The 18,850-nt window shown below is 46.2% G+C and overlaps 1 protein-coding gene across 6 annotated transcripts in view; it reads right to left on the reverse strand.

Moving 5' to 3' along the window:
- Positions 1-18,850, reverse strand: part of ARHGEF9 (Cdc42 guanine nucleotide exchange factor 9) — a 602,462-nt gene that overhangs the window by 130,102 nt on the left and 453,510 nt on the right. For all 6 annotated transcript variants that reach the window (XM_075323881.1, XM_075323882.1, XM_075323884.1 and 3 more), the window contains one exon: positions 12,809-13,000. In XM_075323881.1, the coding sequence (XP_075179996.1) occupies positions 12,809-13,000 (192 nt within the window). The remainder of the gene's footprint in view (positions 1-12,808; positions 13,001-18,850) is intronic.

The following is an 18,850-nucleotide window of genomic DNA, read 5'->3' on the forward strand; positions in this document are numbered from 1 at the left end:
TTTCTTCATTTTCATAGATTTGTTATTTATTATCACTTTTGTCAGATTCAAGTTATTTCTGTGACCATTGTGGGTTTTTCTTTCATTAAACGAGGGGTACCAACAATTTTGACCACGTGTGTCCATGAGCCCCTAAACCGGGTGATAAAACATTGTGATTTCATAAGAGGAATTTCTAGCTGTCTTCCGACTACTTTTCCATCTTCTTGGATCCACTTGCTTTTAGATGATACTGATCGTTGTTGAATGATAAATGGAAAGAGTGAGATGTTTTGAATGTAAATTGGTGTCAAACCCATTAATATGTTATGTTGGCAAGAAAGAAAAGTAGAGGAAAATGGCAACTAAACACCAATTTCAGTAGTATTGTATGTGAATATCTACACCACGTGTGACTGCAGTAGACATTTGGAGGCAACTTGAATCTAAAAAATAGCATTTTTTTTTCTTTTTGTCGAGCATTTATTGTTGTTTTTTTTTCAGGCGTTGATAAACTGCTTTAGTGATTTGATCATTAAACATAGTCTTAGCCCTGACAAACAAAACTTTAGTTTTAGCATGAGCTTGAAAGATGATTCTCACTAGCATCGGATATAAATGAATGTAATATATTTTCTCAACCTTCATATCATTTTTTCCCTTCCCTATGAAGATCCTATTCTTTTGGCAATTTGCTTAAAAATGAAGCTTTTTACCATGCAAAACAAGCATGGTAGTTTGTGAAGCAGTCTAAACAAAATGTTCCACACCAGCACTCTCTGTCCAAAACGCAGTGGTGCTCAGTACCAGAGATGAGCTAACCCGCAAATACTCATGTTTGGGGGGGTCCAAGCGGATTTAAAAAAAAAACAAAAAAAAAAAAAACAGGTGGGACCGGAATTATTCCCGAACATCTTCCTGGACGCCGATCCCTATATAAGTCTATTGAACTCAGTGACCTCACCTCAGTCGAACTGAGTTCAATGAGTTCAATTACAGTTCATAGAAATGTGTAATTTATAGACTTTACTTTTCTTAAGGGCACCAAATTGTGTGTACAAGAAATCCAAGTTTGCTGCAAAGTTTATTTTTTTTCACCTATCATATCTGACAACTAGAGATGATTGAATCTTGTGACATTCAAATTTGCATGGTTCAGTGAATTTTTCCCAAAAATTAGATGTGCAGTAACTACATTTGTCACAAATCGCTGGTAGCCCAATTGCCCTGAAAAAATGTGTATGACACTTTGAAGTCTCCAAGCACTATATCCGACCCCTTTCAAACTCACTAATACTAACACAGCCTTAGAAATGACAAAGTGACCTCGTAATAGAAATGGATGGTAACTTGGTGCTTGCTAACAAACAGCCCATGTAATAACATCCTGTACTGTTAGACTTTGTCATTTGTAATCCTGCGGACTATTCGGTGCAGATCAGTAATTCAAATTTAGAGGTAAGATCATACTCCTGTGACTGAGACTAGAGAAGTGCCATATATCCTATAACACCCTCAGCTTCCTTATATCTAATACACGTGCTGGATTTCAAAATAAGAAATGTTGGGTAGGTACACATCTAAAAACTGAGCATCTGCAATGGGCTGCTGTATTGTAGTGTAAATAAATGTAAAATTTGGCAAAAATTAGTAAAACAGATATGCAAAAAAATTGCTTGCAATACACACACTTTGTGAAGAAGACAGTTGCAGTTAAATGTCTTGATTGTGGGGAATGTTCTTTTGCATTTTCAAAAACACAATCATTCCGGCCTTTCACAATGGGATTTAAAAAGAAATGCAAAAAACTCAGTACAGTCACTCAGACACTGATTTCAGAGTAGTTTTTTTTTCTATGTGCTGTCTTGTTTCTGCTTTCTGGTGCATTAAGAATGAAGAAATACAATGTGCAATTGTAAAGCCTGCTTTACACCTTACAATTTTGCATACGATATCGTATGCGATGTGACCCGCCTCCATCGTATGTGCGGCACGTTCAATTTGTTGACCGTGTCGCACAAACGATTATTTCCCGTCACACGTACTTACCTTCCATACGACCTCGACGTGGGTGGCGAACATCCACTTCCTGGAGTGGGAGGGACGTACAGCGTCACCGCGACGTCACTCGGCAGCCGGCCAATAGAAGCAGAGGGGCGGAGATGAGCGGGACGTAAACATCCCGCCCACCTTCTTCCTTACGCATTGCCAGCGGGAGCTGCAGGACGCAGGTAAGCTGTGTTCATTGTTCCCGGGGTGTCACACACTGCAATGTGTGGTACCTCGGGAACATTGAACAACCCGACGTGCAATTTTTAGGAAATGAATGACGTGTATGCGATGAACGGTTTTACGTTCAATCGCAGTTGCACGTAGCTGTCACACGCTACAACACCACTAACGATGCCGGATGTGCGTCACTTACGACGTGACCCCGCCGACACATCGTTAGATATGTTATAGCGTGTAAAGCCCACTTTATTCAAATGCAGATGGACAGATGTCAGCTACACCATATCACACAATGACACTGTTGCTGCCACATCTCCTATCTCTCCCCCTATCAGTTGAATCTTTGTATTACTCGCAGACTACTACTCTCATCTTCCTCTCTGCTCTAGTTGTACAAAACAGTTCTGTCTGTAGTATTTTTCCAATATTTTAGGGCTTTCTCCTTCTATCTCTACTGCTGAGCTAGATTTGAATAGAAGAAATCGGGTATGCGCCGCTCTATCACCAGAGATTCCGATGTTAATATAATTCTTTTATTTTTCGCACAGGTCGACGCGTTTCACAGACATCCATCTCCTTCATCAGGACATCAAATTATACTGTTTCTTTGATGTCCTGATGAAGGAGACAGATGTCTCTGAAATGCGTCGACCTGTACGAAAAATAAAGGAATCATTTTAACATCGGAATCTGTGGTGATAGCACGGCGCATACCCGATTTCTTTTTCTATTGAATTCTAAGTCTAACTTTGGGGCTGCGGCTGTTACCATCTCTGCATATGTTTTATAGGGGTCGTCACTGTCACAACCGCAATAGGTGAGTGCGCCTAATTTCTGTTTAATGATTCCCTACCGGGTAAGACCCTATTGCACGTCTTTGTACCACACTGTTTTTTCTAATGCTGAGCTGTAAGTTTTTACATACTATCACTACTCTAAATCACCCTTAATGAGCCGCTACATTTCCTGTTTAGGCTTTTACACAGGCTATAATATTCTCTTTTGATTAGCTGTGCCATACCATGTGATGTGATAGCTGCAGGACATTATTGTCACTTCTCAAGTCATATCAGCATTCTGTAATTAATAAAATCTTTTGCAGCATGTAAAAAGACAGTAGGCATTGTTTTGGTCATTCGCGCATATCTAATCGCAAGTTGATGGATTTTTACAGGATCTACAAAATTCATGCAGTTCGAGGTGTTGCAATCTCTACTAACAATATATGCCTGTTTTAGTTTCATAATAAAATATAAACAGGGAAGTAAGTTATACCTAAATATTTCTTAAATAGTTAGCCGGAAGTAAAATAGACGAAATCTACCATCAGAAATAGTTGAAGGTTTGCACGCTGCACATTTGTATTACCTTACTGCGCTGTAATTCCACAGAGGCACCTACTAATGTACATGTATCGTAGGCAAGAGGGGATGGAGGGAGGATGCAGGGAAATAATGTACTTAGTCCTTATAAAACAATGTTAGACATATTATGTGCCTTGTGTCCCACTCTGCTCCGAGCATTCTGACAAGCAGATGTTGCAGAACTGTTTGCTCAGTAATAAATGAAATGGGCCTGCGGAAACTGACAGGCTGTCCACGACCAGTGCTAAGTACCATTCTATGTATTCTCGGGGGAATGCTGCAAACTTTCATGATGTTAAGTGCTAAGTTTACTGAGCATGGGTATGAGAGATCACTATTTGTCAGTGCCATTAAAATTGTACTGCCGCCGCATGCTTAGTTAAATGCATGACTGTATAGTAAAAGATGGAGCACATATATAACAAGTGTTGAAAGAGTGATACTATAAAAATAAAGTAAATCTATCACCATCTTTTTTATATCCCATTTTTGAGTAGCACAATGTAGAGGAAGATGCCCTGATTCCAGTGATGTGTTACTTACTGCACTGCTTGCTGCAGTTTTGAGAAAACAACAATGCAGATTTAGTACAGTACTAGTACCCCTTTTCCCTGAAAACAAGACAGGGCCTTATATCATTTTTAGTTCAAAAAGATGCTCTAGGGATTATTTTCAGGGGATGTCTTATATTTTGTAATGGTGTCAGTGATTGGGTCACCCCATTTCTCTGTGCCAGCGTCAGTGATTAGAACGTGTGTTAATGGGAATGAATATTCACCCCCTTCCCATGCCCACCCCTCTGTGGCAGCATCAGTGACTGGAACTGTATGTTAATTGCAAATTAATATTCACCTCCCCCCCCCCCCTCCCCCACACGGCTCTGCGCCGGCATCAGTGATTCAGTCAGATTGTCGTATTACTGCCCAAGGATCTCTTTGCAATGCTCGGGCTGGCCAGCGGCTATCCTCATAAAAGGGACAACAGCATAGAAATTCCTTCTGTCAGGAAAACTCCTGTCCCGTCCGAGGATTGCGATGCAATACCCAGGCAGTAATACGGCAGTCTGACTTAATCACTGACGTGGCACAGAGGGGTGGGCAGGGGAAGGAGGTGAATATTCATTTGCAATGAACACACAGTCCAATCACTGATGCCAGCACTGCGGGGTGGGTGGGAATATGGGAGGGGGATGAATATTAATTTCTATTAACACACATTCCAATCAGTGACGTGGCATAGAGGGGTGGGTGGGAATATGGGCAGCGAAAGAGGGTGAATATTCATTTGCAAGTAACACACAGTCCAATCACTGATGCCGGCACAGAGAGGTGGGTGGAAATATGGGAGGAAGAAGGGGATGAATATTCATTTCCAGTAACACACGTTCCAATCACTGACATGGCACACAGGGGTGGTCGGGAATATGGGAAGAGAATGGGGGTGAATATTATTTTGCAAGTAACACACAGTCCAATCACTGATGCTTGCACAAAGGGGTGGGCGGGGGAAGGAGGTGAATATTCGTTTTTCATTAACACACGTTCCAATCACTGACACCGCCACAGACGATTAGGCAGTGGAAGGGGTGAATATTCATTCCATTAACTAGCCATTATGTGACTATAAAATTCCGGGGTTTACAATAATGTAGTGCCCCTGACACCATCAGGGTGCTACAAGGTTCTGCATCGCCACTAGGATGCAGGGCCTACCCCCAAGGGACCCGGAGACCCAGTGTCGGTAACATTAAAAACCCAAGTAATCCCAGTTTTCCCCAACAATCCCCCATACAATGGTACCCAGCTAGGATGGGACCAATGGATGGCCACCTAGAGATGGAGCCACTACAGTCCACTAGTTGACCAGGTGGGAGGGGCAGACTGTAGAAAGTGGCCAGGAAAACAGTAGTGATAACTGCGGTGATTGTTGAAAGTGTCAGACAGCAGGAGTGTGAAGGGGAAGTGAAGTGACATTCTGGCTCGGGTTGACGGAAACCTGGTACCCAGGAGACGTGGTTGCCAGTGGAGTAGGGTGGAGTACTCCCAGAACTACGCACCGACGGGGTACAGGACCCTAAGAGAGGAAAGAGCTTCAAGCTGACCTGCTAACACTTGCACAGCAAAAGGGACCATCAAGGACCTTGCTGACCCTAAAGAATCCGAAGACTCAGTAGCAAAGGGAGAACCAGGGACAGGACCAGAGACTCCAACCCCACAGGGTTCACGCTACTGTCAGGTGGACAGAAATGGAAAAACCACAGAACTGGGACCCCCAGTGTTCTATAGCACGGGGACCCACTTACCAGAGACAGGTGCAGGGGAAGAAGGTACCAGAGAACCAAACTGGCACTGGGACGAAGAGGACCTGGAGGCGAAACCAGCCGGCTTCGGGCAACCAGTTAACATCTGCAGAAAGTGAGTAAATCAGTTGCACTGAATCCTTGTGTGAACTACCTTTTTCCAATGCCCACTGCACCATACACCCTCTGGGGCAAAACCCTACTTGCAGAGGGTCTACCATACTAGCTGCCAATACCACCAGCCCAGTAGAGACATTCTGCAGCGGCGGCTCCCTATACTTAGCCGCAACACCGCAAGTTGCGTCACAAGTGAACATTATCATATTCTCCCCTATAAATATCCCCATTACAAAAGTGGTCCAGGGCACGGAACTGGGCAATGGCACCACCGTGACATTCCCAAGAGAGACACTGCCCGGAACCGAGTACCCCATATCCCTGGGTGCTACACGAACACAACAGGGTGATGTACACCAATAAAAGTTACATATCCTGAAAGGGCTGCCCAAGCCCTATTTCAGGATACTATTAGTATGATGAACCGCAACTAGGGCTTATTTTTGGAGAAGGGCTCATATTATAAGCCTACTCCAAACGGGAAGAAAAATCCTGCTAGGGCTTATTTTCGGGGAAAAATGTTTTGCTGCTGACTGAGCTCTGTATAGCCCCCCCCCACACACACACACCACTGATTGGCAGCTTTATGTGTATGCTGTGCATAGGGAGAAAGCTGCCATTCAGTGGTGGGGTAATACAGAGGTCATCAATATGGAAGACTATATGACAACAGATTACTAGTCCTCTTGCAATAATCTCCTGCTGATAGGGCAATGACTTTAATCAAAACTACAGCAAGCAGACCAGTAAATGACACATCACTGGAACCAGGGTCTCTGTCTCTACATTATACTGCTTTGATATTTGGTAACATAAACCTGGTGACAGATTCTCATTATAATTCTGCCCACTATATATGGCAAGTGTGATGAGATGACATGATTAGTAACCATCACTGATCAATGACTCACCAGATGTATTTTCACCAAGACCTATTGATTCTACAGGATATTACAGTGATGAGCAGGGCACCATATCACAGCACTAAATTAACAAACTCAGCAACTGTATGTACCACCATGTAGTCTCATTTAGGCTGCTTTCACACATCAGTTTTTTTGCATCAGGCATAATCCGGCTCAAAAACCTATGCAACGGATGCGGCGAAAAAAACGGATCCGTTGCATAAGTTTTTCCATGCGGCCCGTCTGTTTTTTGACGGATGCGGCTTGATACTGAGCGTGCGCAGTTCAAAAAACCGCATCCGGCCGCCGGATATGGTTTTTGCCGCAGGACGCCGCATCTGGCGTCCATAGGCTTGCATTGTAAATCGCGCCGCATCGCGGCATGCGTCGCGATGCGGTTTTTTCACTGCACAAAAATACGTGCCAGGCAACGTTCCATCCGGCCGCCGCATGGGCTAAATATGCCGCATCCGGCAAAAAACGGACGCAACGCAAGGCCATGCAGCACAATACGGCGCTAATGCAAGTCTATGCGGGAAAAAATGCAACCGGCGGCAAAAAAAAACTGTTGCGTTTTTTCTGCAAAGCGCCGTATTGTGCCGCTCAGCAAAAAACGGATGTGTGAAAGCAGCCATAATAGCTGCATCCATCCCCTTCCAGCAGTCAGAATGCTGTCACCTTGCTCTACTGTAGATCAAAAATGGACAAAAAAGGATGCACATTTTTTTTAATAAAAATAAATATTTATACGATGACATTTGGCAGACCATTGCAAACTGTCTGAACTGTAACGGCAGAGTTCCTGTCTCAGACCATCCATATTTTACTATTGTTAGGGGGGTATCCAGTCCCCATTTCTCCTAGTATAGACATATATACAGTATATGACTCAGAATATTAAAAACTCTTAATAAAATAAAGCAGTCTTGTTAACACGTTCAGGACCTACTACTACTGCATACCACAAATCTTCAGCAATTTACAGTACAATACAAGTGAATGGGTTATTAAAACTCTAATCACATTTGGTGGAAAAAAACACCATAAAAATCAATTTTAAATCTGCAGCATGCTCATTTCTGTATGGATTTTCATCACAGATTTCTCCCTGTGTAACGCTTTGTAGTGCAGTAGGGTAAAATCTGCAGCCAAATCTGCAACAAAATCTACAAGTAAGGGAATGGAAATATGATCAGAAAAATCTGCTGCAAATACTGGAGCGTTGCCAAAAAATTGCTGTGTGAAATAAATGCATTTTTGTCACTTTTTTTATGCATTTTTTTCTCCCGTTTATTTGAATTGGTGAAAAATACTGTTAAACGCTGAAAGAATTGACATTCTCTGAATCTAAAACTGCTTCATTTCAGGCAAGAAAAACTAAGCAGCATGTGCATAAGATTTCAGAAATGTCATTCACTTTGCTGGTGCAGGAGGTGGTCGCGCCTCCTTATCCCCCCCTCCCCCTCTATTGTTTTATGCTATTTGTCATTTGTCTGTGTTTTAGGTATTGAGTATGCTGATAAATGTATTTGGTAAAATGACACTGCTGCTAGTGAAGTATGGGTCACCAATGTAGCAGAGCCACCTAGCGATTGGGTAGGAGCAACAGTAAGAGAAGATAGGGGAGTAGTGACTGATTGCCAGTGGGTTGGTTGGAGAGATGGGCCCAGTGAGAGGGACTTCCAAAGAAGGGTTTGAGGACTAAAGATGTGGCATGTTGTCAGGAGCCACTCAGGGAACACTGAGGTAACCTCTTAACACTAGAACTACTGAGGTAGTCATTTTGACTACTTCACATTATGTATTCAAGTAGTCAAAAAAAAGTCAGTAGTTCTAGTGTTAAAGGTCTGGAGCCTACGGCTCAGCCCGGCGGGCTTAGGGAAGTCGCACAACTAGACAGCCATTGGGGTCCAGAAGCAGACAGTGATGAAAAGAAGAGTGGGTGGAACAGATACATAGGTGCCCGGCAGCTTGCAGACTAGTTCCAAGATAGAGAGGATAGATCGAGAGAGAGTACCCCAAAGAAACAGCAACCACAGAACCGTCAGGAGTGAGGGCAGGCCATGTCTGTCATTTAGTGGAAAGAATAAACTGTTCAAGTTTTGGTTCGCCAAGAGTACTTCACTGTCACATGTTTGTCTACTGCATCTATGACGGGGACTGGCTGAGGGGTGATCAACACCAACCCAAAGAAAACAGTATCGCACACCCCAGGCGAAGTCATACACACACACTGACTTTCCTCTCTCTGGCGAAGGAGTGCGGAGCTCCCACGGTCCGGCGTCTGTGCCATCATTCACTTGTATCGGATAACGATGTGTTTTTCGTGGCAAAAATGTGTGGAGAAAAATGTGGCAAAAAACTAAAGTTAACATACCGTAGATTTTGTCCAGATTTGTTGCAGTTTTTCAGCCAATAACATACAAAAAATGTTATAAACCATTTAGTGAAATTTACTTTCCATAAGTGAGCTGGTTGTATCAGTAGCGATCAGGCAGTTAGCAGGTGTATTGGATGCCGCTGTAGCTTTAGAAATCCTGGGCTATGGTCTTGAATCCAACCATAATAAGAAGATCTCTACAGAGGTAAATATTTCTTCCAAATTAGGTTAAATTCACACGTCCGGTAATCTTCCGAAAGAATGGATCCAGCGGCAATCCATTGGCAAAAAAAAAGTTCTGCAAACACATAACTGATTTCAACTGGATCTGTTTTTTAAAAAATATGGGAGTCTATGGAAAACGGATCCGTTAACGGATTGCTATTTATCTTCCATTTAAAACTTATCCAGTAAGAAAAAAAGGATCCTTTACAAATAGAGGGGTAAATAGGAAGCCATTAAAGGGAACCAATCAGCAGGATTTTCGTATATAACCTAAAGGCAGTGCTATATTGGCACTATCAGGCTGATTATCTACATACCTGTAGTGGTCAGCTCAGATGTTTAGGTTTTCAAATCCATGAAAGTGAAGTGTAAAAAATCGGCAGCTGCTTATGTGACATCTGCAACGGAGCAGGTAATATATGGGTGGGTATTCATATGGATGCCCACCCCCCTGCCTGTTGTTCTTCCCTCTCTCTGTTCTCCATGCTAATTTTACTATTCTCTAAGATAATAATAATAATTTTATTCATTTATATAGCGCTATTAATTCCACAGCGCTTTACATACATTGGCAACACTGTCCCCATTGGGGCTCACAATCTAGAGTCCCTAGCTGTACGTCTTTGCAGTGTGGGAGGAAACCGGAGTACCTGGAGGAAACCCACGCAAACACAGGGAGAACGTACAAACTCCTTGCAGATGGTTTCCTTGGTGGGATTTGAACCCAGGACCCCAGCGCTGCAAGGCTGCAGTGCAAACCACTGAGCCACCGTGCCGCCCTGGCGTCGGAGTTGGTACCTGCGCGTAACGCTTATCTCTGGCGCCATCTTCTTGCAGCTGAGAGGGCGACGCATGCACCCTCGCTTCTTCTGCCCTCGTTGTGACTGCGAGAGCGTGCGCGGTCACAACAGAAGTGGACGCTGCCCTCTGAAACAGCTAATGGGAGGACGCAACAGACTGGAGGAACAAGCCGACAGCAGCATGCCAGCGTCATCGGCACCGGTCGCACGGCACGGGGTCAGGTGAAGTAAGTTCACAATGGGGTCACCTGACGCCATGACGTCAGTGCCGCTGTCCTGGCACGGCGTCCTGGCAGGCTGCTGTGCTGGCATGGTGTCCTCTTCTGCAGCTAATCACGTCCTCCGATTAGCTGTTCTCCACTTCTGATGTGACTGCGCATGCTCCCATGGTCACAACAAGAGCAGAGGATGCAATGGCGCATGCACCGCTCACTCAGCCGCAAGAATAGAATAGCAGGGGGTAACACGATCTTCACAAAGATGGTGCCAGAGATAAGCACTATGCGCAGGCGCCAACTTCGATGCCATCTTAGTGAATAGTAAAATTAGCATAGAGAACAGAGAGAGGGAGGAACAACAGGCAGGGGGGCTGGAATCCATATGAATACCGACCCATATATTATCTGCTCCATTGCAGATGCCACTCAAGCAGCTGCCGATTTTTTTAAACTTCCCTTTCATGGATTTGAAAACCTAAACATCCGAGCTGACCACTACAGGTATGTAGACAATCAGAAATAAGGAATTTAGTTCAGCTCACCACTCCAAAGCAGGTATCTTCAACTTCTGGTCCGGTGCACGGAACAAGTGGTTTGGCTTCCACAGCTGAATAATCAGTCACATCAAGCAAATAGACTTGCTTATGAATAAGGAGTCTACTTTCTCTGAAACGCGTCAAGCGTAAATATATTCTGCACTTGGTTGGAATTACCTCTTTTATGAATTCTGAATAAAGATTTTTTTTATTACGTCGGTGCTGGATCTTCTCTCCTCCCCTCCTCCTCTTGATGTAGATAATCAGCCCGATAGTGCCAGTATAGCACTGGCTATAGATTCTATACGAAAATCCTGATTGGTTTCCTTTAAGTGATCTGTTTTCCATAGACTTCAATGTTAGGGATCCAACTGAAATCAGTTATTTTAAAAATGGACAAAAAAGTTTCACTTTCAGAACTTTTTTCCAACCAATCTCTGCAGGATCCGTTGTAACGGATTATTACTGGACATTACAAATTTTACTTACATTATTTACTTATGGAGTGTAGCGTGTGTTGGACTCCATAAGTGTATGGATGGTAGAAGGGATCCAGCTTCTGACACTCGCAGTTTGTCAGATGTGATGAGCCTTATCTAGCATAATTCTACAACAATTTATGATCACAATGGTTGGGAAAGCGCGGCAGCATGGCTGGTAGGCAGCGTTTATGGAACATATTAAATCCATATTTATTGCCAGCGTAACAACTTATATTAAATGAGCAAAGTGCCTTCAAATTGAGCACAAGGTCCCACGGGTCCTCGTAAAGCAAACAGCATCAAAGATCCCTCTTTAATTTGATTGAATTTGCCTTATCAGCACAAACTGGGCCAGTTTTAAGCAACCTAACAGGAAGGCTTCACAGTTTAAGTCTGTTGGGATTTAGTGTACTTATTCCAAGAAGGGCTGAGCTCATTATATTTTAAGCTGTGAGTGACGTGATCCCAAAGGTTAACAACAAAAGACTAAAGTAATGTATATATTCAAAAAGGAAGACAGAAAGAGGCCAGCAATGACCAAGCTCATATTACCCTCCAAACTCAAGACATGGGAAAAAAGTAAGATAGAAGAGCCATCAAAATATGAAGTGATGGGTGAGGTAACACCCACTCAATAGGACTGATTGGAAATAAATGACACGGGCACTGTTCTTAGGAAATGAGGAGACCCAGTGAGATGTGCAGTAAAGCATCTTAGTTACTATTGGATCTAAAATTCATCACCATAGTGTGTTTCTAAAGTACCATGTTGAAATTGATAGTATAAATATCGCCAATTGGGATAATGGTATTTTACCAGGTCTTAAAGGGGTTGTCCACTATTTTGACATTGATGGCCTATCCTTAGGATAGGTCATCAATATCTAATTGGCCGGGGTCCGACATGCCGCAGTCCCACCAATCAGCTGTTCTCAGTCCCGGCGGCGGCAGCAGGAAGCTGGAAATGCTCAGTTCCGACACTGATCTGTCTTGTGATAGTGGCCGTGTCCGGGTACTGCACATCCACCTCCCATTTTAATCAATAGGAGGCGTATGTGCAGTGCCCAACTGTAGCCGCTATTAGAAGACGGAGCAACTCCGGAAGTGTGCACTTTCTGCCACCTGATGCCGCCATGAGGACCGACAACAGCTGATTGGCAGGGGGGGGCGCCGTGTAGGACCCCAGCCGATCAGACATTGATGACCTATTCTAAGGATAGGCCATCAACGTCAAAATAGTGGCCAACCCCTTTAAGGAGTAACAGCCTTACCTCACATATATCTTTCAAGTGCTTGATGTAGTGGCGTTCTGTGCTCATGATTTCATTGATGACATTGGCTCTCATCTGATCCCGGTTCTGCAGCGTCCGGCCAATACAGAGGCAGTCGGATGTTGGGTCCAGATGCCCATTCTGTACTTCGCTGGTGCCTTCTTCCACGCCATCCTCTTGATTTACCCAGAGCTTTTAAGAAAAAAAAGTGTGTCAATAGGTAAAATAAGAGAATATATACAGGTTTGGGATAATATAACTGAATGTAGTAGTTTAATTCTGCGTAATGCAGTACATGTTCATGATTTATAGCATTGTCACATGTATGGGCCTTATCAGAGCCTCCTTTTCATAGTCCAAAATAATGTTTACTCCATAATTGCCAATTGATATTTTACAATGAGGAAAGCTTGAACAGATATATAACTACCCACAACCCAAGGGAAAAAAATATAATAACCTCCCAAAACACTTATATGTAAGGTAATTCTAATAGATACTTTTTCAGAAGCTTTAGTGAAATTGAAATACCCAATAACCATGATATTTTTTCCTAAAATTATTTCAAGAAGGAAGAGTTTAGTATGGAGGGACTACAGATCTAACAAAGGTTACCATGACTCAGATAACACAACATTGGGATATCACGGCACAAAAAAAGTGTAATTAGACACCTAAAGGTAATCTAATGTGAGAGCATCTTAATGTAGGGGCAGAGATCCTGCTTCCAGCAATGTGTCACTTACTGGGCTGCTTAGTATAGTTTTGATTAAATCACTGATTAATCAGCAGGAGATTATCATTAGAGGACTACTTGGTATGCTGCCAGGTAGTCCAGCATATTCATGAGCTCTATATAACCCCTCCTACACCACTCATTACAGTATACACAGAAAACTACCAATCAGTGATGTGGGCGGGGTTACAGAGCTCTATATTCAAATAACTGCTAGATCTGCAGCAAAGAAAACTGTAATTTTATGAAAATTATGCCAAATGATGCCAAACAGCTCAGTAAGTGACACATCGCTGGAATCAGGGTCTCTGTCTCTACATTATGCTGCTCTCAGATGGGGTAGCAAAAACCTGGTGACATATTCCCTTTAACTTGACATTATTCAATGGCTTGCAAACTATTTAGTTATCCTAATCCTTTTAATTAGATAACCTTGTATGCAGTTATGAAGATGGTGCATTTAGAGTCATGATAACCTTTGTACCATCTGTATACAGTGTGTCCACCCATATCCTGTCCACCGACATTAACTTTAGAACGGCGGCAGCTATAGGCATAGAAGTGGTGTCTAGGTATAGTAAAGTAGCCATGCGCTATTCAATGAAAACACCTCCGCGCCACCTGGTGTAAAACAACGGAGTTAGCATTTTTATCTCAAAAATAGAACGAGATAAAGAAAAAAAGTGAAATACAAAGTTGTAGGGCATCATCAATTCAATACGAATCGACACCTTGCATACAGAAATGCTATGATTAGAACATGTAAAACTCACAAGGCTGCAGACGTGAAGCGATACCTCATGAAGACCTTCCTACAAGTCATTGGGTATGGTGGCTGCATGGAGTGGCCTCTACGCTCACCTGACCTGACCCCATTGGACTTCTTTCTGTGAGGTCACATCAAACAGCAGGTGTATGCGATCTGTCTACCAACATTGCAGGACCTACGACAACGTATAACAGATGCTTGTGCAAACGTGTCACCTACCATATTGCACAACGTGCAGCAAGATACAGTATGCTGTCCAGAGTCCAGATGTGCATTGCAGCTGACGGCGGCCACTTTGAGCATCAAAGTTAAGTGAGCGCCATATGCGTGACCAGCATTCAATGTTTTGGGGGGGTCATGGGTTTCATAACTGTCACGCTCCCCGGGTCCTCGGCTCCCCTCCCCGGGTCCTCAGCTCCGCTCCCCGGCTCACCTGCCACGCTCCCCTCGTCCCAGCCTCCGGTGCCCGTCCTCCATAGGTCCTCTGGTCGCCGATCCCGGCGTCCGACATCTTCCCAGGCCCTGGCCGGCTCTCCTGCGTCCTCCTCGCAGCCTCCTTCCCTGGCTTCTGGCACCCGGGCCGCGCGCATGCGCATTAGGGCACGCGCGCGGTCACTGACCCTTTCTTAAAGGGCCAGTGTCCGGTAACAGGAAATGAGGTTAGTCAGGTTCAGGGTATAAAGGGGGTTCTTGTCCAAGGGGGCGGGGCCTGATCTTCGTGTTCCCTGAGCTAGGAGTCAGGTCTCCTGGTGTTTATGTGCCTGTACTCACCTATCTCTCTTTGTAGAGCCGTACCTGCCTCGCCATCCAGTCTGCCGTATCCCGAACCCCGCACGCTGTCCGTCTGCCATCCGACAGCACCTGCCATCTCGGATCCCTGCGGTGACCCGTCATCTTGCTCCAGAGGTTCCGGACTCCGCCTGATATCATCTCGGCCTCCGAACCTGAGCTACGTCACCAAGACTACCTTCTGTGACTCCGTGGTCCCAGGGACTCCTCCGCTGTCTTCACTTGCACGGACTATCCTGCTGCCCTTCAGTGCTTCAGCTGCCGGACTCCCTACCTCCATCTTAGAGTTCGGTCCAGTGGATCCACCTCCTGGGTCTGCCCGACCGCCCGGCCGTGACAGTAAGATCAGGCCATGGATCCCGCTGCTGCACTAATGGCCCTGCAAGAGGAACTCCAACGCCAGCGTGAAGTCCAGACCCGCATGCTGCAATTCATGACCTCCGTGGACACCCGCCTGTACACATTACAAGCATCAATGACGCCTGCGGCACCCAGGTCCCCCGCCAGGCAAGCCATGGCTCCCGTACCAGTGGCAGCCTCTTCAGATGCTTCCCGACTCCGTTTGGCGTCACCTCCTCGGTATGCTGGAGATCCCAAGACCTGCAGGGGCTTCATAAACCAATGTTCCCTTCACTTCACGCAGCTACCACATCTGTTCGCCTCCGACCAAGCCAAGGTCGCCTTTATAATGTCCCACCTAGAGGGCGAGGCGCTGGCGTGGATGAACCCCTTGTGGGAGAAGGAGGACCCCATGACCAAGGATCTTCAACAGTTCCTACAGGCCTTCCGCAGTACCTTTGACGAGCCAGGACGCGCCTCTGCCTCTGCTTCATCACTCCTCCGCCTACGTCAAGGGACACTGACGGTGGGTCAATACGCCATCCGTTTCCGCACTTTGGCTTCAGAACTCGGGTGGAATAATGAGGCCCTAACAGCCGCCTTCTGGGAAGGACTCTCGAGTCGCATCAAGGATGAGTTGGCGGGTCGGGACGTGCCCTCCACCCTAGATGCACTGATCGCCCTAGCAACTCGTGTGGACATACGTTTTCAGGAGCGCTCCAAAGAGCTATCTCGGGAGAGACGCCCGGTACGGCATTCTCCTCCTCCGCAGAAGTCCTCCGTTCCTCAGTCATCAACAGCTGGGATTCCCGTCCACGAGCCCATGCAGATCGACCGAGTGCGGCAGTCTGAACGACGTCGAGCAGAGCGGCTCGCCCAGGGCCTCTGCTTTTACTGTGGTGAGGACACCCACCTGCTACGCTCCTGTCCAGAGAGGCCGGGAAACTCCAAAGCCTAGGGTTGGTAGGAGAGGCCACCCTAGGTGCTGGGACCCTCTCTGACCCAGTTACATGGACAGTGCAAGTGACCACGGGAGAGACGCGGTTCACGGCTGATGCCTACCTCGATTCCGGGGCAGCAGGCAATTTCATCCAGCAGGCCACGGTGGACAAGTACCGGGTGCCTGTCATGCCACTCGACAAACCCCTAGTGATTGCCTCGGTGGATGGGAGGCCTCTCTCTGATACCATCTCCTTGATCACCAGGCCTGTCGAACTACGCATCGGTGCTCTTCACACCGAGAACATCGCTCTCTACGTTCTCCCACACATGTCCCACCAGATCCTGTTGGGACTTCCATGGTTGCGGACACATGAACCATCGGTTAGCTGGGGTACTGGCGAAGTCACCCGTTGGGGCTCTTCGTGTCATGAGAGGTGCCTAAAGTCCATACCACCCCTCCGACGACCTCCGGTTCCTGAGACCCTAACGGGGCTGCCTTCGGCCTATTGGTCCTTTGCCGATGTCTTTGACAAAAAGGAATCCGAGGTACTGCCGCCACATCGTCCATACGATTGTGCCATTGACCTGCTTCCAGGGACAACCCCACCTAGAGGACGGATATATCCTTTATCTCCAGCCGAAACCAGGGCCATGTCAGATTACATCTCAGAGAGCCTAGCAAGAGGGTTCATTCGGAGATCCTCCTCTCCTGCTGGAGCAGGTTTCTTCTTTGTCAAGAAGAAAGAGGGAGACTTACGCCCATGTATAGACTACCGGGGTCTCAACCAAATCACCGTGAAAAACAAATACCCCCTGCCGCTCATTCCCGAATTATTTGACCGGCTGAGAGGAGCTCGTGTGTTCACCAAGCTGGATCTTCGGGGTGCTTACAATCTGGTACGCATCCGCTCTGGTGACGAATGGAAAACCGCGTTTAATACGCGCGATGGACATTATGAGTACTGCGTGATGCCCTTCGGTCTGTGTAACGCTCCTGCCGTCTTCCAAGAACTGGTGAACGACGTGTTTCGGGACCTTCTCTACATCTGTGTGGTTGTTTATCTAGATGACATCCTTGTCTTCTCTCCGGACCTCCAAACCCACAGAGAAAACGTACAGCTGGTCTTACAAAGACTGAGAGAGAATCGCCTGTACGCAAAGTATGAGAAGTGTGTCTTTGAGCAGTCTTCCCTCCCCTTTCTGGGGTACATCATCTCTGATACTGGACTGCAGATGGACCCCAAGAAGGTCTCCGCCATCATCAACTGGCCTCCGCCTTCTGGACTGAAGGCAATCCAACGCTTCCTGGGATTCGCCAACTACTACCGCCAGTTTATTCCGCACTTCTCTGCCTTGACCGCTCCTCTCTCCGCTTTGACCAAAAAGGAGGCTAATCCTAAGGACTGGTCACCTGCGGCAGACGCCGCATTTTGTTCTTTGAAGCGAGCATTCGCCTCCGCCCCTGTACTCCACCGACCGGAGTTAAACCGCCAGTTCACCTTGGAGGTGGATGCCTCCTCCTCAGGAGCCGGAGCAGTGCTCATGCAAAAATCCTCCTCCGGGAAGATGGTGACCTGCGGTTTCTTCTCTAAGAGCTTCTCAGCACCCGAACGTAATTACACCATCGGTGACCGAGAACTACTGGCGGTCAAACTGGCTCTGGAGGAGTGGCGCTACCTCCTGGAAGGAGCAGTGTACCCCGTGATTATCTACACGGACCACAAAAACCTGGAATACCTGCGGTCCGCTCAGCGACTGAACCCACGGCAAGCCAGGTGGTCCTTATTCTTTGCCAGGTTTGACTTCCAGCTCCACTTCCGACCAGCGGACAAGAATGTACGCGCTGATGCCTTGTCTAGGTCTCTCATGCCCATGGAACAGGAGGAAGAGACTATCCAGCCTATCATCTCTCCTAGCAAGATTGTTCCGGTGGCTCCTGTCACTCTGGCCCAGATACCACCTGGGAAAACCTATGTCTCGGAGACCGACAGGCTAACGGTCTTACACTGGGGTCATACCTCAAAAACAGCCGGCCATGCAGGCCAGAAGAGAACATGGGGTGCGATTGTACGCCATTACTGGTGGCCATCTCTTCGCACGGACGTCGCCGCCTTTGTCTCTGCCTGCTCCTCTTGTGCCAGAAACAAGACGCCCAAACACCTCCCACATGGCCGCCTTCTGCCTCTGCCGATACCTTCGATTCCGTGGCAACACATAGCAATGGACTTTATTACGGACTTGCCATTGTCATCCGGGCACACAGTCATATGGGTCGTGGTGGACCGGTTCTCAAAAATGGCCCATTTCGTTCCTATGGCTGGACTGCCCTCTGCTCAGGAACTCGCGGACGCTTTTATACAACACATCTTCCGCTTGCATGGCTTTCCATTACACATCGTATCAGACAGAGGAACTCAGTTCACCTCCCGCTTCTGGAGGGCTCTCTGTAACCATCTGGGAGTGACTC

Source organism: Anomaloglossus baeobatrachus, chromosome 9 (assembly GCF_048569485.1).
Source record: "Anomaloglossus baeobatrachus isolate aAnoBae1 chromosome 9, aAnoBae1.hap1, whole genome shotgun sequence".
Taxonomy (NCBI): domain Eukaryota; kingdom Metazoa; phylum Chordata; class Amphibia; order Anura; family Aromobatidae; genus Anomaloglossus; species Anomaloglossus baeobatrachus.